General features: G+C 47.7%; 9 protein-coding genes and 1 non-coding gene across 10 annotated transcripts; 6 read left to right on the top strand and 4 right to left on the bottom strand.

The window, feature by feature from the left end:
- Positions 1–194: 194 nt before the first annotated feature.
- On the top strand, positions 195–1559 carry FMAN_14718 (uncharacterized protein; the record flags this gene model as incomplete). The annotated part of the gene is made up of 1 exon (XM_041822991.1): positions 195–1559. One exon carries the CDS (start codon positions 195–197, stop codon positions 1557–1559), a length of 1365 nt encoding a protein of 454 aa, XP_041688616.1.
- A 1280-nt stretch (positions 1560–2839) lies between these two features.
- On the top strand, positions 2840–4224 carry FMAN_14719 (uncharacterized protein; the record flags this gene model as incomplete). Its single annotated transcript, XM_041822990.1, has 2 exons — positions 2840–3257; positions 3308–4224. 2 exons carry the CDS (start codon positions 2840–2842, stop codon positions 4222–4224), a joined length of 1335 nt encoding a protein of 444 aa, XP_041688615.1.
- A 147-nt stretch (positions 4225–4371) lies between these two features.
- FMAN_14720 (uncharacterized protein) lies at positions 4372–5862 on the bottom strand (the record flags this gene model as incomplete). Its single annotated transcript, XM_041822988.1, has 2 exons — positions 4372–5136; positions 5188–5862. The coding sequence occupies 2 exons, from the start codon at positions 5860–5862 to the stop codon at positions 4372–4374; spliced, it is 1440 nt and encodes a 479-aa protein (XP_041688614.1).
- A 1186-nt stretch (positions 5863–7048) lies between these two features.
- Positions 7049–7852, bottom strand: FMAN_14721 (uncharacterized protein; the record flags this gene model as incomplete). The annotated part of the gene is made up of 1 exon (XM_041822987.1): positions 7049–7852. The coding sequence occupies one exon, from the start codon at positions 7850–7852 to the stop codon at positions 7049–7051; it is 804 nt and encodes a 267-aa protein (XP_041688613.1).
- A 469-nt stretch (positions 7853–8321) lies between these two features.
- Positions 8322–9090, bottom strand: FMAN_14722 (uncharacterized protein; the record flags this gene model as incomplete). The annotated part of the gene is made up of 2 exons (XM_041822986.1): positions 8322–8882; positions 8938–9090. The coding sequence occupies 2 exons, from the start codon at positions 9088–9090 to the stop codon at positions 8322–8324; spliced, it is 714 nt and encodes a 237-aa protein (XP_041688612.1).
- Positions 9091–12498: 3408 nt separating this feature from the next.
- FMAN_14723 (uncharacterized protein) lies at positions 12499–12792 on the top strand (the record flags this gene model as incomplete). Its single annotated transcript, XM_041822985.1, has 1 exon — positions 12499–12792. One exon carries the CDS (start codon positions 12499–12501, stop codon positions 12790–12792), a length of 294 nt encoding a protein of 97 aa, XP_041688611.1.
- Positions 12793–13807: 1015 nt separating this feature from the next.
- FMAN_14724 (uncharacterized protein) lies at positions 13808–14268 on the top strand (the record flags this gene model as incomplete). Its single annotated transcript, XM_041822984.1, has 2 exons — positions 13808–13924; positions 13969–14268. 2 exons carry the CDS (start codon positions 13808–13810, stop codon positions 14266–14268), a joined length of 417 nt encoding a protein of 138 aa, XP_041688610.1.
- Positions 14269–14479: 211 nt separating this feature from the next.
- tRNA lies at positions 14480–14561 on the top strand. The gene is given in 2 exon segments: positions 14480–14515; positions 14527–14561. It is a non-coding gene; the product is annotated as a tRNA-Gly (tRNA).
- Positions 14562–14867: 306 nt separating this feature from the next.
- Positions 14868–16544, bottom strand: FMAN_14725 (uncharacterized protein; the record flags this gene model as incomplete). Its single annotated transcript, XM_041822983.1, has 2 exons — positions 14868–15887; positions 15936–16544. The coding sequence occupies 2 exons, from the start codon at positions 16542–16544 to the stop codon at positions 14868–14870; spliced, it is 1629 nt and encodes a 542-aa protein (XP_041688609.1).
- A 774-nt stretch (positions 16545–17318) lies between these two features.
- Positions 17319–18979, top strand: FMAN_14726 (uncharacterized protein; the record flags this gene model as incomplete). Its single annotated transcript, XM_041822982.1, has 3 exons — positions 17319–17954; positions 18001–18903; positions 18953–18979. The coding sequence occupies 3 exons, from the start codon at positions 17319–17321 to the stop codon at positions 18977–18979; spliced, it is 1566 nt and encodes a 521-aa protein (XP_041688608.1).
- Between the last annotated feature and the right edge of the window lie 252 nt (positions 18980–19231).

Genomic DNA, 19231 nt, shown 5'->3' with positions numbered 1-19231 from the left:
GGACCTGATCGCAAACTCAACCGAGCTGACCCGATAATCACCTGCGCTGTGATTGGATGGACATACGCGGAGGTGACGCTTATCGGAGCTGCCCCACGGTATTTGAACTTTCCGATGTAAGCTTATGAAGATCAACCTACACTCTTCTCCTCTCCCTTTGCTGCATAACTAACATTCCATTTCAATCATTCAAGATGCCTTCTGTCATAGTGTTCCGCGGCGCAGCCATTCACTCCATCGACCTCCAAACACTGGAATTTGTCGACGATGCAACACTCGTCATCAGCGACGGCCTCATCACGGGATTCTGGAAGGACTCTGCCGATGTCCCCAACGATGCATTTCCCTCTGATGCCAAGATCCACAGTCTTCCTCACGGTGAATTCCTCATCCCCGGATTTGTTGACACTCATAACCACGCTCCGCAATGGCCGATGCGGGGTCTTGGCCAAGGTCTTCATATCCTCGATTGGCTCGACCAAGTGACCTTTCCCTTTGAAGCGCGCTTCTGTGATCCAGAATATGCGAAAAAGATGTATGAACATACCGTTCAGGACTTTCTGCGACAGGGAATCACGACTGCTTCATATTATGGTTCCCGTCATGCTGAAGCAACACGCATTCTAGCAGACATATGCCACGCGAAAGGCCAACGCGCGTTTGTTGGAAAATGTAACATGGATAGAAATGCACCAGATTATCTTCGTGAGCAAAGCGCAGAGGACTCTATTCGCGAGACCAAGGAGTGCATTGCTCATATTCGTGCCCTAAGATCCGCCAGAGAGGGTCAAGAGGGGTTGGTGAAGCCGGTTGTTACACCAAGATTCGCAATCTGCTGCACTGACGAGCTTCTTCGTGGCCTTGGAGACATGGTACAGGCAGACGATTCTCTGGCCATGCAAACGCATTTCAACGAAGCTCAGCAAGAGATCGACTTCACCAAAGAGCTGTTCCCTCAGTTCAAAGGGAGCGAGGCTGATTTGTATGAAAGCTATGGTCTCCTCAACAAGCGCAGCATCCTTGCGCACTGCACCATCATGACCGACTACGAAAAGGAACGTCTTGAGGCGCTGAAGTGTGGTATAGCTCACTGTCCCATTGCCAACATGACTGTCGGCGGTGGTTTCATGGTAGCGCCTATCCGCGATTTCCTCCGTCGCGGGATTAAATGCGGTCTTGGTACCGATAGTGGAGGCGGCTGGGCATCTCAGATGTTATCGGTCATCAGACAAGCGATGATAGCTTCAAATGCCCGAGAGGTTATGTCCAAAGGCGATGACAAGGCTCTCTCACTTGAGGAAGTGTTCTACCTGGCGACAATGGGGGGCGCCAACGTGTTATGTCTCGAAGACAAGATCGGGAACTTTGAAGTTGGTAAAGAATTTGATGCCATTTGGGTAGCTACAACAACAGGGCTGCAGTCCGCTATGACTCCTAGAGAGGAAGAAGACTCACTGAGGGGGTTATTCGAGAAGTATGTCATGACGGGCGATGATAGGAATGTGGCACAAGTTTTTGTGAAGGGTCGTAGAGTTGCGGGGAGCCGACAGTATGACTAGCTTGGGCAGGCTCTAGAGTCTTCCTCGGGCTAACAAGGAGCTTGTGGGCATATAGTAGTCTGGCGATCAACAACTCATGCTGGCTTACATCGACTGCAATTCACCAAGCCGCCACTTTCGCTTCTTCTTCTTCTTCTTTAAGAATGCCTACAGTTTGATGTTTGTCGCTGAGAATTAAGCAAGCCAGATGTGTTTGCAGTCAAAAGATGTATTATAATAAAGCTCGACTACCGTAGACCTAAGCGTCTCTTCCTCTCACGTTCCGCATCCATACATGGTCGGCAAGGCCGACTCGAATGTTTGTCCTCCCACCCCAATGATATGTTGCACTGTTCTGTCCCTTTGTAAAGGCAAGGAATTTCTTCGTGGTGCCACGAGATGAGGTGACTACAGGTTCCCCAATGTCGTACTATCATAGTTTTGCACATTTTGGTTCAAATCGAATGGTGACAAATTTGATAGTTGTTTACTTTGTGATAATGTCTATGTGCGCGAAATCCTTTCTCGTGATGTTAGAAATGTTGAGAGGAGAGGTCTGAGGAGAGCTTTTTATACGTAGAGTGGCTTTCTGAATGGAGGTATGTCACCGTTGTATCTCAGTCACAACTCTGGCTATGAATCACATGAACAAGTAGTTCAAATTCAAGATGTTCTTATCAGGTCCATTACATGGTGATCTATGATCAATTCAGATCCAGGCTATAGGCGTGTGGCCTTTTTTCTCTCCTCTTCCTCTGCCAGCTTCTTAGCTTCATCACAAGGAAAACAGTCTGTCTCTATCGATCTGCTTGGGTTCAGTTCGAGGCCAGCACAACTTCCACTGTCCTTATTACCACAGTCTAAAGTCTGGACCTCATGAGTGATTTCATGACCGCATTTGCCAAGGACATGTGTGATGATGGTGATGCACATGTTGATGCTGTTTGTGTAACTACTCACGTCAAGTCAATGTATTACGACTTCGGCTTTGTTTATAGCTAGACAGACAACCACTTCGAGTCATACTAATTTATAGTCATTGTAAGTGACTGAATCATATAGAAAATAGAGAGTGATGAACTCAAACAAAACAATCGTTGGTGATAACGCCGTACTGCAGGATGAATCTTGCTTCGCCAATCATAATCACCGAATCAATGGCTCACTAAGCCATATCAGGTTAGCCGTTCCCAAGCTTGATTAAGTTCACTCGGGTCATCATCCATCCCCGCTTCGTGACAGATGTTTCATCCCTTTTTCTTCATCAGCAAAATCTGTTTATCACGACAAGTACAGCAAATATGGAAGGGCAGCAGAGGCTAGATCGGCTACCGCCAGAGATCTTCTCGATAGTTTTGCGCAAGCTCGAGCCACGTCAAATCAAGCCTCTTATGCAGACCAGCAAGACCATCAACGCAATGGCCAAGTCAATGTTTTACAGGAGAATGATATTTTCCAGAGATAGACATTTTAGACGGTTTCTGAGAGTCGCTAAAGGAGATCCGAGAATTCTTAACATGATCCATCACTTGGATGTCAAAAACATTGATGCTCGGTATTTCTGGCTACTCCTCTGCCTTGACCTGCGTAACATCGAGAGCGCCACTTTGAGTAACGGGGAGACGATGATCTTTGGGGCCCGTGACGGCCTCGCTGGTTTCCAAAACATGGCCTCGCTTTTGGCTGGACGTATAACTCCTAAGCCTAGACTGAAAACGGGTAAGTTTGTACATAATCACAAGAATGACAGGGTCTAATAGTACACATAGTATCTTACGATATCAGAAGCCCAGACCCGCGTGTTTTGTCTTTGGATGAGATCAGACTATTCCGCTATCCCAGCCTTACGTCCTTGCGCCTCCATAACGTTAGACTAGATCTTTATGCCCCTGATTTAGTTCAGCCTCTTCCATTTGAGAATCTAGAGTCCCTCCACCTAGAAGTTTACAATTATACTGACAAGATTCTGGGAAGACTCTTGCGAAATGCAAATAAACTCAAGCGCTTCGAGTTTCACCATCCTATGAATGAATCAGACCGAGATACCCCGAACTTCCCACGACTTCTAAGAACATGCCGAGAGACTATCAAGGTCATAGAGCTCTACTGGGACTGTCGCCGCCCAGCCTTCGAGGACAAGCCCATGAAATTCGCCAACTTCACATCTCTTCAATATATCGCCGCCCCACCAAGAGTTCTGTTTGGGGCTTATCCCTACGAACGCGATATTGAGTGGTTGCCCAAGCTCAGGGAGCACCTACCGCCAAGCTTGAAGGTGCTGTTCTTGCAAGACATTGAAATCTATGAAAAGACCCCGCTATTGCCCCCAGGTCAACAACTTACCGATGACTATGACCCATGGTGGTATTTGATGCCTGCCGATTATGACATGGTTAAAACTCTGCTCAATTATGAGGCATTGTTTCCAGCGCTTTCTATTATTGCGTGGACGTCACCAGTAGGCACAGAACCGCCGTGGCAACTCGATGAGCCTGCCGTCAAAATCGGTATCGAGCTTAAGTGCGCGAAAACCAGGATACAGTTGGAACCAGACAAAGAGTGGCTTGATGAGCTGGAAAGAAACCCAGCGACGGTGTACTCAGATACCGCTTCAGATTTTTCGGAGGCTGATTCGGAGTGGGCTTCAGAGACTGGTTCAGAGGAGGCTACAGAGGATAAGTCCTAACAGCAAGGTGATGATCTCGCCCATTGCTATTACTTCCATCTTGCTCATTACATATGTTTCATGTCAAGCTAGTTGCAGTATGCATATCTTAATATGCCAATATCGTTACAGCTTCTATTTTCATTACTTGGTGTCAACATTAAAGTCTTATCTATGAGCATCCATGCTTCTTTGTATCGTTCTCGTATAATCCTTTTCCGCACTGCGTAACGAAGGATTGGAGCTTGCTGCTGTATCTGGGTATCTTGGGTCTCTCTCCGCCGAGTCATCAACCTCGACGACCACCGATGTCACGGTATCCATCTGGATAGCCGGCCCTCTCAGAGATTCTTGGCTGATGGTGCGTGTCATTCCCTTTCGACTTCTGTTCTCTGACCCGCTCACCCTAGCAGGCCATGACCACCATCCTCCAGCGACGTTCTCGTCTGCTTGTTGGCCCCCCTGGATCGAGATAGTGTTACCGAACCGGCGACTAGGTGTCTTGAGGAAGGCAAAGGTGCTTAGACCAACATCGTCGGAAGAGATGTCGTACTTTGAGGCGAAGACGATGGTGTTTCGGGTCGTGCCAAATAGCAGGCAATCGAAGGAACCGTTGGATGCAATCATGGCACCAGCAAAGCAGAAGTAGCCGTTGGGTACACTCGCACCAGCCATCGTCGTAATACGGCCGGCCGCAAGAGGAAGGGTGCACATGACATAGATGACGGGGTAGATCAGGAAGGCAGGGTTGCGGCTGAGTTGGAGTTGCATGGTATCAGCCTGGCTTGGTGATCCCGATGACTCAAAGCGGGCTTGACGACGGAGGTGGAAGAATATGATAAGGTACAGGACAGATGTTGTACCGAGGCCAAGGAAGATGTAGAGGTAATGTGTGAAGAGTCGAAGGTTCTCGTACTTTCGGTTCATCCAGCACTACACAATGTTAGAGGGCTGCCGACAGCCAATGACGCATATGGTACTTACCCAACTTCCAGCCCGGACAAAAAACCCACCAAACTCGGCACCATTGCGAGTCGCGGCAATTGGAATGAGGGAGATGGCGTAGACGAAGATCCAGATAGCGATGATCATTGCGTACAGCACCCTCTGTGGTGTCTGCCGGCGCTTGACCACCGCAAGGTAAGTGTGAACGGCAATCGCAGTGATGAACATGGACGAAGCCAAGTCACCAAGCGATACGAAGAGTCCCTGGGTATAGCAAGACGCTGTTCCGACCATGATCGCATTATTTCGAAGCCACGCCACGTTGAGAAAGAAGGCTACTCCTTGGTGCATATCGGCGAGGAGTAGATTGATGATCAGGACGAGGAACTGATTAGGTCGTCGAGGGGCGGTAGGAACATTTCCGTCCGCCTTCTTGTTGGCGTCTTGATCATTCTCTGCAAATATCCCATCAATACCCAGCGTAAAGTCGATGGCTCTCTGAATTGGTCCAGTCGTATGTTGAAAGTGCCCCGAAGGCTGCGACTTGATGAACAAGCTCCATGTCGTAAGCTTGTACACCAAGTAAAAGAACAAAGTACTCGCAGAAAAGAAGGAAATGAAAGCGAGGACAGTAACGGCAGTCAATCCGTGTCGAAGGTCATCATTCAAAGGGTCCAACGTCCGCCCTTCAACAGGAAGATCACCCCACGCCATTCTTATTGTTTTAAACGATAGAATCTGTCGAATCTCAGGAACGAGAAGCGAGCTGCAGATGAGAAATGACAGCCCCCCACGGGTATTAAGAGGGAAAAAGACCCTGAATGGGCCAAGAATGTAAAGGATTTATCGCCCAGAGGCACAGATCCACGATGTGACATCGCTTCGCAGCTGAACGCCCGTTCTGTATTAACGCATCCAGGGAATCCTGGCAATTTTTCAGCACTAGAGTTCTCGGCCGACTCTTTTCGCGCCGAGGCTAGGCCAACCTAGTCGTCTCTCACGGATGTGGCTTTTTCCGTTGCAGATTTGTGAGAAGAAAAACGTGGAAGTCATTTGGCTATTCTACGGGCCAGTACGTAATTGAGATCCATTCTTGACATCCTCTAAGTCCTGTCAGTTGGAGCGTTATCCATCACCCTTGAGGGTAGTGGAGATGAAATGTTGTGTCTCAGGTAGATGAAGAAAAAAAAGTCAAAAGAAATATGCTTAGAAAATGGGTCTTCACCAACCCAAGGATCGCCTCGCTTGCTACGGCACGATTGCACATCAATAGTGGATGAAAATACAACTCTCCAGTTCAGTTCAAAACCCAACTCTATTTCTCTCACCTCAAACACGAGCCTCGGCACAGGATTCATCGTCCTTCTGTTCCTGACATGGCGTTGGCAAGTTAGGATCGGCGCACGCGATGTGGCGTCGAGCGAGTCAGTGTTTGGTGTCCAAACGTTCCTCGCTAGAACATTCTTGGTAAAACGCTCAGACATAGCGTCCATCCCATGTGTCTTAGCGCACCGAGCCCTGGAGTTTCGGCAGTTTTTGGTCATAGCGGTTGACATTTTTCACATTTCATGCGTTGGGGGGGTCTAGAACGAGCGAGGTCTTTGACTTTTGTTAGTACCGGGGCCGAATCACGATTGGGAAATGAGGCTGAGGGAGTGAATCGCGCCATATTCCACTGCCCTGGGCCGTGCTGCTGCAGAAGATGAAACAATACTAATTTTATATGCTTTGGACCTAAAAATGGCTGCCATTGAGTTTGAACTCAAGCCATATCAACAAAGCAAGTCTTCATCTCGATGAGTTGCATATCTGCCACCGTATTATTTAATGTTATCTGCCGGGCATAACTCAGCGCTCAGCCCTACTTCACCCATGATCCATGACCGTACATTGTAACTATTCAGGCCGCAGCGCCAACCCTCTTTCTATACGCGGTCTTCTCGGCGAATTGTCTCTCGACTTCTTCCGCAAACTTCCCAATGCTATCAAACCTCCATTCAAACGCCACACTTTCTTTCAGTCTCTCATAATCACCTCCGACACCTGTTCCCTCTTTTTTTTCGCCGCCGCGAGAGATCCAAACACTTCTGAGTCCGAACCGTTTGGCCGGGACGTGATCTGCAGTCAAACTTCTTGCTACGTGTAGTAAATCCCCGCGATCCTTGTCGACGCTCAGATCGCTTCTGAGGTGATCAAACAGGTAGTCGAAGTTTGCCTTAGCGGGTTTATAACTACCGATGTCTTCGGCAGTATAGACCTTGTCGAATTCGGCGGGCTGAAGATGCCCTAGAGTTGAAGAGGCGTTGACATTATCCATGTTAGTGAGGATGATCAGCTTGTAGTGCTTCTTTAGAATTTGTAAGCCAGGTATGGTGTCGGGAAAAGGCATCCAGGTCCCAGGTAGGGACTCAAGATGGCTCAATTCCTCTTCAGGTACAGAAACATTAAGTTCGTTGGCGAGATTCTTGAACGAACGCGAGACGATGCTGCCATAGCGTAGGGTAGGCTCCTCCTCTTCAAGGACTTGGGTAAGCTCATGAAAGCGCTGAATCAACAAAACAGGATTCTTTTTGTAATCGCTTTCGGAAGGAAGACGACTAATAATAGGCTGCAAGCCACGGATCATACCAGACTCTTGGTCTATCAAAGTGCCATAGCAGTCAAACGACAGGGCCTTGAACGTCGTAAGATCAGGGTAAGACATAATGAGACTTATGGGCTGAAAACCAACAGTGAAGTAGTATGAGCAAGGTTTTGGTAAATATTGCTATTCTCGTTTCTAGTGAATCAGAAATTGAGTTTAGGTGAAAAGATTCATCAATATTGGCAGCTTATATATACTCAACTCGCAAGGGCGTCGTTGACGAGATCACGATTTCCTTCTGACCACTGACGTCAAGGCAGGATCCTTCTGCTAAGGCGGCGAATCATCGCGAACCGTTTCGATCGATCGAATTTTCCAACAAGGCCATTGAAAAGCACATTGTTTATCAATTTCTGGTAGCAAATTGGTTCATGAGTTAAGCAACCTTAGTGTAGAGTTCAAGTATTTAAGGAATAATTACATTTAATAAAGGCAAAGTATTTGCCAGTCTCAGAAACCGAAAGAATAGCCAGAAAGGAAATAACACCACAGAAAAGAATGCAAAGAAAACCTGATTAGGGTAAGATGTTTAGCTACCAGACAGCTTGGATACCGCAGGTGCCTTGCGCACCCAATCCTGTAGCCCACTCTCAGCAGCATCAACAAGCCATCTCGCCAGCGCACCTCGTGGGAAAGCATACGTATAACCCTTCTGTCCAACATATCCCACAAAAGACTTCCCGTCCTGCCTATCTTTCGCCCAGCTTTCCTTGTCAGAGCCCCCAGGGATAGCCGAGATACGGAATATGGTCCAATCGAGGTCCTTGGCGTTGGTCTCGAATGTTTTCCCGATCGTGGTGATAGCGCGATAAGCGTTCGAAAAAACGGTGCGGACCATGAGATTGACTGTTGGTTGGAGGACAGTCCATGAATCTTGTTTCTGGGTGATAGTGAGCGTTCCCATGGCAAAGATTCGCTTAACGCCGTGTCGTCGCATCGCGGGAAAGAGTGAGTTTTTGTAGAAATCGGGAATAGCGTTTGGGGGCGAGGTGCGATCGGTGATTAGAGGTCCGAGGAGCGAAATGACCATGTTGACCTTGACCACGGCTCGGTCGAGAGCTGCCTTGTCGGATAGATCTCCTTTGACGATCTGACAAGGTTAGCTATTTCCTTCATTCACGATTGTCACCCTGCGTGCGACCTACCTCAAGTGATGGATCGGAGATCAAGTCTTCTGGAATCTTTTGAGGGCTTCGTGCATATGCTACCACTTTGTGTTTGCGATGAAGTAGCTCACGAAGTAGACAAATGCCCGCGGGCCCGGTACCGCCAAGCACGAGGACAGTTAACGAAGGCATACTGAATGGTGTTATTGAATGGAAGATTATTAGTCGAGAATGAATACTAGATAGTTGCGTGAATTGACGTTTATATACACATCTTTGCTCTATAGCCTTTCTCAAACCCTCATGTAAGCGCCGCGGCTCGGATGCTTTTTGCATCCGTCCACGCTTCGCTCATGTAAACAGTCGATAAGCCACCCGAAAGCCGACTACCGTAGAATTGTGGGCCATATTCTCAATTACCCGTAGTAAGCATTGGGGGAAAGCTTTCAAGGGAATACACCATAGGGTTGAGATGCTTGGCGTCACCGCGAATCTATGGAGAGAACGCATCTCTTTGGAGACAACATGCTGTTACTCGAGGTTGAGAACATGACTCAATGCTCCCGATCATCGGGACCCCATTTTGATGCCGCCATAATACTGTTCAAGCATATTCTCGAAGCGTGAGATATGAGACATCTTGTGTGACGCGTACTATTTGATCCAACAGAGATGTCAGCGGAGCGGGCGAACAGAATCGATTATTCAGGCGTCAACTTGCTTTCTTCTACATAAGTAGCTTTACGATTTTTCGCTTCTAACACCATTCCCACTAATATCGTATCTAGCAGTTCACTGGAGCAAGTTTCGCGTCTCAATGACCATGACGAAATCGGGTTAAACTGAAGCCAGTCTGAATATGAATCATGGAACCGGGTATGAGAACGAAGTTATTCTCAGTATCGCAGACACAGTGGCTCTTGAGAGCTGGATGAAGAAACAAAAAGGAACGGGAATTTCTCATTCATCACTCTGGCCCAAAGGATAGGCCAGATTCTTGGAAAACTTGATCGAGGGGCTGAATGACGAGGAGATCCGAGCACAAAACGGCTCTAACCAGCGTGGTGAGGGTTTGGCGGAGATGACTCTACTACGAACTATGCTGCTAGGCTTTATCTATCGTGATACTCGTCGGTTGGAACTCCGAAGCGAACGAAGTTGTTAACCTCGCATCTAACGTTAGCGACTTGAAGCTACTGCAAGGCTTGAGTAAACCTCGCCGGGTGATGGCGTTAGCCTGACCCTTCTGCGTTATAGGTTGTCTGGTGTCCGAAAGCCACGTATCGGTAGCGGAGAGCATCCTTAACAAATCAAAGCCACCGAGTACCGTGGGGGGCTTGATCGAGGCTATGAATATCGTGCAAGAAACGCGGAAAAGGACAGGGGTGATGATTCAAGAGTGGGACATGACAGCGCTTTAGGAGTTCGGATGACGCTGTTCGTTTAAGTGGTCGAAGATGCTTTTGAACGTAGAAATCGGTTAGGGGGGAACAAAGGTTTTAATACGGATTTGCGGAAAAGAATCTACCAAAAAGGGGCGACCATAGTGTAAGCCAAAATGATTTGTCCCGTTTACAGTTCGAGGTTATCAGTTGCAATGCTCACCTCAAGAGTCCGCCCTTCCTTCAGCTTGCCTTGCAGTTTTGTCTTTTAGACTCGGATTTACCTATTCAGCATTTCTAAAGTTAGCAAACAACGTTGTTGTAATGGACTGAAACAAGATGCGATGGAAAGTCTCATATGTCAGGCGATGTCGGTTCAATGGGTCCTCAAAGACGCAGTATTCCATGCGAGTAACCTCAGTTCGGCAAAATATTATGCATCATGTAGATTATGAGTAGGAGAGATGAAGCAGGATATATCTCACCTTTCTTGAATGGTCTTATTGACAGTGCTTCACTGTTGATGACTCGTATTGTCAGACCTAAGCTGAGACTCCCTTCAAAGTTTATATGCTATGATATATATAATTGCATGCCTCACTTCTTCATCTTCACCGCTGATACTATCAAGATACAATAGTATCCTAGTACTCACGATGAATCATTTTGCATAGTATGGGATACAACGTCACGCCGAGACAAAAGGAGTTCGGCGAGAGAATGTTCCCTGCTCTTAATGCTGCAGAGTAGCGGCTCGGGTTTGATGAAGTGCCCGTTGGATGGATGAGGGGCCTCACTCCAAGTCCGACATCCCACAGCCCGCCGTGAAAGTAATCACTCAAATAGTATATTTCTGTTCTTCTTATGCAAACCCTCATTTACATTGGAAGACCTGCAACAAGGTATGGTTTCGAGCGATGCAATTTAGGCAAGAAAGTCTCTCAAACATATCTATATATTTAATAAAAGTTATTTATGAGTCTACAGTACCACCTTCTAAATGATATTCAGCCTACTTTCACACACCAGTTGAACGCGTGAACGACTTTCTCGCTCGTGCTGTCAAGGCTAAGGTGCCTGACAGCGAACACTGCATCAAACAAGATGCACTAGATAATTACCCCTAAATTCAGCGTGGGATGCTCAGAACTAGACATCCTCGATACAGAATGATACAGAATGACTCATGGTGATTCTCCCGATTTGGAAATTCTGAACTGGGGATGGCTCGCGCTGATTGGAGCGCTGGCAGATTCACAGTTAACGAGCGCGAGCGAAGGTAATGAAATCTAGAATATATATCTATGTATAAGAAAAGCAAGCAGAGCTTTCAGTGATACTATTTAAAATCGTCTAGGCCGCAATGTTTGGCGCTGAGCATGTTTGCTTTTATCCCATCAACCGTCGATGAAGCTCGCGGCATGACCAGCGTATCCGATCTTTTAAGCGTGAGAACCTCTTCTAAAGTGCCTACTGGCACTTCCTTCTACAGGATTTGCAATTCTTCCGATATTTGGTTTACGAACGCTAGGTATGCTTAGTTGAGGAGGCGTTGAAATGCATGTGTACCGAAACTGGACGTACAACCGCATTTCGGGAATGAAAACTTAGTCAAGAACATCAGCCTTGCCTCTGGAGACCAGTTGTTATCTCTGAACATCAATGACAGTTATGTACTAGGGAAAAACAGTGAAGGAATAATGCTTGCTGCTAGTCTATTGATGTGGCGACGCTGACGCCTCGAAGACCTGAATGCTGGCGCTCAAGCTTCATCGACAACAGTATCGTATTCGTCTGCACCCAATTCCGCATATTTTTCTCATCCCGAAGCTGGTGAAATACTTGGACTCTACATGCCGAGACATGCAAGTATGCTTAAATAATTCACGCGATAGGTTGGGGAAACACGATATCCGGCAGATCAAGATGGATTCGGCAAATGTCAACTGCCGATCGAGAAGCTTGGCCAGCTACCAATTCATTATCCAAATTTGGCAGATAAAAAGGCTGATCTCATTTCATAATTATAATCGTCATTTTGACATAGGTTGATCTCATATTAATTAGAATGTCCCTCCTGGGGATGAATGCCTCCGGACCTAAAATTCCGGGCGTACACGTTTCAAGTCCACATTATTATGTCCTGCCACCTCCATAATCAACGGGTTTCCATTTTGATCCCGGCCATTCCGCCGATCCGTCCGAGAAAGAAAAAGCCATGAATAACGCCTTTGTTACCTTGGAATGCATTACAGCTCTCTCCCAATCGCGGCCGATTTCTGCTCAAGGTATTCGATCAGCCCAAGGTGACGCGCTTCAAGTTTGGGCACCCGCGCCCGCGCTTGACCCTGAGTTGAGTCGCGGTAATAAAAGAACACAGCTACTGGGCATGAAAGCCAAGTCCGGTGATAGTTGCGCGTTCGGTGATTCGAGCAGAACTGCTATTTGGTTCCTTGTATGCTCCGATAAAGAGAGCGAATATGTTTCTTTGGTTGAGGACATTGACTGTTGAGAGACCTCAGTCACAGAGGAAGAGGTAGGTTCATTAACGAATGGCATTTTTGTAGATTGTCAGACCCTTTGTGAAATTGATCGGCGATGGTATTCCACTTCGAGTGATTTGGGCGAATGCACCGCATTTATGGCCGTTGCACTGTATTTATATCGTGGCCACGGTACGGGGCGTTGGGTGAACCTCCGCCTTCTATGATTCAGAAGACTACAGTGTAAAACCAGTCATTGCGGGGGTGATTCCCTCCATGTTACATTCGGACTCTTCGGCATATTAGCGCTACTGACCGACCTACGTAATGAAATACAGGGTCCAAGAGACATCCTGTTTTAAATCTCGTCGTGTGTCTCTCTCGTGTTCCTTTTTTTTGCTGCTGATTTCTCTTCTCCTTCTGCTCTGATTAACCCTGTTTGACCCATAGGCAATCATCCTTGGTAGCCCAATAAACATGGCGCAGTGGACTTGAGCTCAGACAAGACTCTAAGCGAGACCTTGATTTACAGTGGGTTATCCAGGCCCCAGCCCAGGCCAGCTGATGCTCTGGGCCCCTGGGGTCGCTGTCACAGCATCTGGAGGCCTGCACGGAATCATCACCCAACCGTCGCAGTTGTTGATTTATATTAACAGCCCTTCTGTGTATGCTTCTTGTGTATGAATCTTGAGCCCGTTCCTCAAGTGAAGATAAACACTGTACGCAATAAAACTTGCATTAGCATGTGACTGATGGTTGCAACCCAGAGCCTTTTGACACATGAACCCCCCAAGGCCTTTCGGGAAGGGTCCGCAACCCATAGTAAAACGCAGGGTTCAATATGCATCTCTGGCACGAGACAGTCTACACTACGTCATGCGCTTCTAGAGCGCTGGTCCCGTCTGAACCATCACTTTCTAGAAGTGGTTTTAAGGGTTTCTCTGGTCCCCACGTATGAGCTGTAATATCAGTACCTACAAATAAATACATCTGAGCTTCTTTTTTCCCACGAAGCATTTGATCCCTGAAATTTCGTAGTGGACTATGAATCAGACTAAGCAGCCTGAGCAGCCTGAGATGGATACAGACAAGAACAAACGCCTCTTGAATCGATATGGGATCCTACCAAAGCGAGGCGACCTTCTCAGTCACCAATTAGAGGTTCGCATGACCGATTCTGTCCTTGAAACGTGCCAAGCTAACAGTTTCGGTGGAAGGGAAGAAAATATTTCGACTCGGGAGACTTTGCTCTTAACCAAGCTCATCGGTCATCTAACATTGGCAACGTCACAACAGGTCAGGAACACCCAATCCGTCAGGAAATATCAGAGCCTTCTAGTTCCGTCCCGAGTTCAAGCAACATCGATGATAACGCAACCCAACCGTCGTCAACGAGACAAAGAAGCCCAGAAGTAAAGTTTCATGCCCAAACTCACCTTCATCAAGAGATCGAAAGCCCTCCCGAGAGTGAACGTCATAGGACAGATGAGAGAAATAACGGGTAGGTTAGTGTTGATATGGTATGCTTTTAGAAAGCCTGACTCAGTCTGTGAGTTTTGAGGTATTCTCGTGCAAATTGAAAACGGACATTGATATCTCAACGGCTGTCTATGTAATTTTAGCTTTATCGAAGCTCTCTTCCAATGTCAATATTAAACTTCGCTCTCTTCTGACCACTTGAACTGCATTGGGATCCTCTCAACACCATCAATAGAAGCGTAATTGGTTTAGTGGTAAAATTCTCCGTTGCCATTCGAGCAGCGTCGGGGAGCCCAGGGTTCGATTCCCTGATTACGCATTGAAAGAGCTGAAGCTCAAGATATCTTTTTGCGATTGCATTTCTTTGTATCCTTGCGAGTTTTGAGGATGTCCCAGTCCATCCGTGGAGGTGACGTTGAGGTTTGAGCCAAATACAAGAGGGAGGTCAACTTTCAAGCCTCTGCTTGGTCAGAGGGAAAGTGCGGATGGACTATTTCCATTTCTGGTAACTCGTACCACTTCTACCGCTGATCGTTGACATACAGTTGAGATGGGAGGTATAGAGTCTGCTCACATTTAAGATCAAAGTGTTGTACTTGTTTATTTGCTTCTTTTCTTTCTATGCTCACTGTTGGGAGATGTCAACTTTGCTCCACCAAAACTCAGATTGTTTACGAGCCCAATCATCATCCGTAAACACAGCAGTCTTGCCAGCATCTCCTCCTATCAGCTCCTCATTCCCTTCGCCAAATCTCAACACCCTGGGACTCTTGGGATCATATGCCTCCCATTTAGGTCTCTGGGGATACTCTCCTGGGACAGCATTGGGATCACCTTTTGTGATGAAGCTGGTAACGTAATGGTTCAGTGTCTTGGCAAGGTCTTTTTGTGTTTCGGAGACAACGACAACCTTGGGATCGCAGACTTCGTAGCGCATATTATCAGCGTGCTGGGCACCGTTGTTGACTGTGCTCACAGCGGCCCAGTGGTAGAGGTAGACGGGCACTGATGGGGAGGCGAGCTCGGCTGTTTGGCGTGCGGGAGCGACATAAGCATAGTGGGCATATGCAGCCTCGATGCGCTTGTACTGCGATCCCATGTCTTTACGTGTCTCCTTGTACTCGGAATCCTCATACTTGGCTGGGTCTCGGTAGAGCTCCTCGATAGTGTCCAAATCCGTCGAGGTAAGCAGCGGGAGCAACTCAGCCCAGAAATGTCGAAATTGGGAAGAATCTGACATTTGCTTGTTCACATAAAGCGAACCTTCGTTCGTGGTAAAGCCAGTCATTATGGGCACCTTGTGCCACTTGCCCGACTTCCATGTCTCAAGAGGCGGCCGCGCGATAACTTCACCGTCAATGACAGGTTGGAAAGCCCAGCGAAGGGAAGGGTTGTACTTGTCAAACGTGGCTGTTTGTGCATCTGTAATGACCTTCTCAGGTTGTTGGCGCAGATAAGGGAAGATCTCATTCTCTGGGAGATCTTCGGGGACGCCGACCGCGTGGAGAAAGTCCTTGAACTGGGCTTCATGAATCGGCGCGTTGTAAGGTCTCACGGCTCGTGATGTAGGAGCTCCGGACTCAATAATGGCCTTGTGAAACAGAGGGGCAACACCCTCATTATAGTGCATGATATGATGACCGATCTGCTTAAAGTTAGTTGACTGCATCCCAGAATTGTCGTTCGAACTTACAGAATGAGCACCGGCAGACAGACCAAACAATGTGACATTACTGGGGTCACCACCGAAGGCTGCGATGTTTTCTTGCACCCATTCCATCATGAGAATTTGATCCTTCAGTCCAAGGTTAAGAACACCCTCCTTAGCACTGAGACTTGAGGGCAAAAATCCCAAAGCTCCAATGCGATATTGAAACGTCACAGCGACAAAAGCCTCAGGTGCATTCGCCACCATCGACGCCGTCTTGTGCATATGCGCCGAACCTCTATTGAACGCACCACCATGGATATACAGCGCTACTGGTAATTTTTCATGTTTGTCCGCAGACTTGCGAAAGATATTCGCTGTCAAGCAATCCTCGCTCTGCTCAAGCGTGGGACCTACCAACAGTCCCTTGCCAGGAGCTGCAGGTCCATATTCAGACGCATCAATGACTTTGTCAGGTGAAGCTGGGACTTTGACAGGGAGGCGGAAACGAAGATCGCCTGTTGGAGGTTGAGCGTAGGGAACCCCCATCCAACCATCTACAGGTTGGGGTAGGCTATCATTCAGCTTGACGCCGACAAGTTTGCCCTGAGGCAAGGAGATGGTTGGAGTGTCTGGAGAAATCTGGCTACCCATTTTGACTTAATTTGTTGTTATCACAAATGAGGAATCGTGAGGATATAATGGTTAAATACAGCAAAGACTCGACACTGACAAAACTCACTGTTGGAGTAGCGCCACCAGTATGAGGGGCATCTCCTCGGCGTCCAAAAACCGCTCCGCTCTCCACGGCTCAGTTCCGACAACGGCTTCAACAGCAGAATCACCGGAGATAAGTGCCATCTGCGCCCTATCTTTCCAATCTGAGAAATAAAACACGCGAATCTCCTTGTTCAGATCGGGGAACTTCCCTGCCCCGCGATTTCGCCTGTTGAATATGGACCCGATCGTTGCCGGCATTAGATCTGAGGACCGAGTATCGGAGCTTGGTAGCGGCCAACTGGAACTAGGCCTAAACCCCGCAAACTTGGGTGATTTTAGTGAGGCTGTCATTGGTGAGAACACCGTTTGCGCTGCCTTGAGTCAGGAACTGCTGCTTCGCTGGGATGGGATCTGCATGATACACTGATAGGGTTAATTCGCTTGGTTGATACGAGAATCATGTACCCCGGACCATTGTCTATCGCTTGTTTGACTGAAGGGAAGATTATATGGGTCTTTGGCCTCCCATCATCATGAATCTCAAACTGGTCTCGCAGAGCAACATACCCACCTAGCTTCTCACACTCAGTTAGGGTGCTAGGAATCGCTGGTCTAAAGGCATCCTAAGTTATTCTTAGTTATCCTAAGCTTACCTAAATCTTTTCATCGCCTAGGATACAGGCCCTAAGACTCTTGCCTTCCCTAGCGATGTCACCAACAACATCGGGGCCGTTGCCCGACAAGAAGCTCGCTGAAGAAGAGCAAATCGCCATGAAAAAGCTCGACTCAATTACCCCAGGCGAAGTCGTCGAGCTTGACGCTACAGAAACATTCCTCCGTCAGCATAACTTCACAAATGAGTACATCGGCGAATTATTGACCGATACGGAGCTCAACAAGAAGCTCATCCGAAAGGTCGACATGATCCTCCTCCCCATGTTGATGGGCACATACATGCTTCAATACATCGATAAGAATGCTCTTTCATATGCTGCTGTGTTCGACCTGTTCACAGACACAGGAATCTCATCGGATCAGTATTCCTGGTTTGCTTCAATCTTTTATTTTGCTTATATGGCTGCGGAGTACCCTTGGCTGTTTCTCGCACAGAAAACGCGCATGGCCAAGGTAGTCAGTGGCTGTGTAATTGCGTGGGGAAGCGTTCTATTATTGACCGCTGCGGGAAATAACTTTGGTTCGTTGGCGACGTGCAGATTCTTTCTTGGTGTGTTTGAGGCTCCGATCACCACTTGTTTCATGATGATCGTTTCGATGTGGTATACGCGTGAGCAGCAGCCGTTCAGAGCAGGTATATTCTACTGCTGTAATGGCGTTGGAGCTATGGTAAGTCCAATTTCCCTCTTGCTCTGACCCTGCTAACGTTGAAAAGCTTGGTGGTATCCTTACCTATGGCATTGGCCAGATCAAGAACTTTCCCGTTTGGAAGGCTGTTTTCATGACCTGCGGAGGCATGACAGTCGTCTGGGGCTTTGTTCTGTTGTTCTTTCTCCCCGACAGTATCATGTCAGCTCGCCATTTCACCCTCGAAGAACGAGCCCTACTCATCGGCCGTGGTCGTCTCGCTCGAACTGGTGTTCTGAACAAGACCATCAAGTGGAACCAAATCCGCGAGGCTTTTATCGACCCTCAAGTCTGGCTTCTTGTTTTATTTATGCTCCTCAACGAGACCATCAACGGAGGCATTGCCAACTTCGGTAAGCTTATCATCAAGGGTGTAGTCAAGGATCCTCTTGAGACAGTCGCTCTTGGTATCCCCATGGGCGCATTCCAAGTCATATACATCCTATCAGGCACCTTCTTAGCTTCACGCATCAAGAACTGCCGAACCATCATCATGGCTGTCTACCTTATCCCCACCATGATCGGAGTCTGCCTGCTCTGGAAACTTGATCGTGAGCATCACAAGATCGGTGTACTCTTCGGTTATTACATTATCGGTGCCTTTGTCTGCTCTCTGGTCCTTGCGATGCAAATGCCCGCTAGTAACCTCGGTGGCTACACCAAGCGTATCACTGCTTCAGCAATGGTCTTCATTGCCTACTGTGTCGGCAATGTCATCGGCCCTCACGCTTTCTTGGGCTCCGAGGCCCCATTGTATCCATCTGGATGCATTACGATTCTCAGCTGCTCGGTTGCGCAGATGGTCGTCGCAATCATGCTCCGAGTACTCTTATCTAGGCGAAATGCACGACGTGATGCCGCCGCCGCGGCTATCGGGACAAATAATGAGGATGCCTCTGAAGTTGATGGTGCTGACCTGACTGATTTCGAGGTAAGTTTCAGTTGAAACTACATTGTGACGAGGCACTAACGTTTTGTAGAACCCTCATTTTCGCTACGTGCTGTAAATTCCCAGACGAGAATTGATAAGCGGTTGACTGTCGTTTCCAGACAAAAAAAATTACATAGGCTGGTGAAGAAGGAAAGCTCAAGACTTTGACCCTAAGCGATGAAAATGCTTAGGTAAATGTAGCCTAAGCTTAGGGGACTCTTTACTGAGTTTATTTTACACCTTAAGTTATATTAATGTCTGATGTTTTTTTGCTCCCTGAGGATAGGGTAGCTATGTGGTCTTATCGATAGCATGGTTGACTGGTCTT

This window comes from Fusarium mangiferae (genome assembly GCF_900044065.1).
Source record: "Fusarium mangiferae strain MRC7560 genome assembly, contig: FMAN_scaffold014, whole genome shotgun sequence".
In the NCBI taxonomy this organism is placed as follows: domain Eukaryota; kingdom Fungi; phylum Ascomycota; class Sordariomycetes; order Hypocreales; family Nectriaceae; genus Fusarium; species Fusarium mangiferae.
Note: the sequence above shows the minus strand (reverse complement) of the source record. Positions and strands in the feature narration are given on the sequence as shown.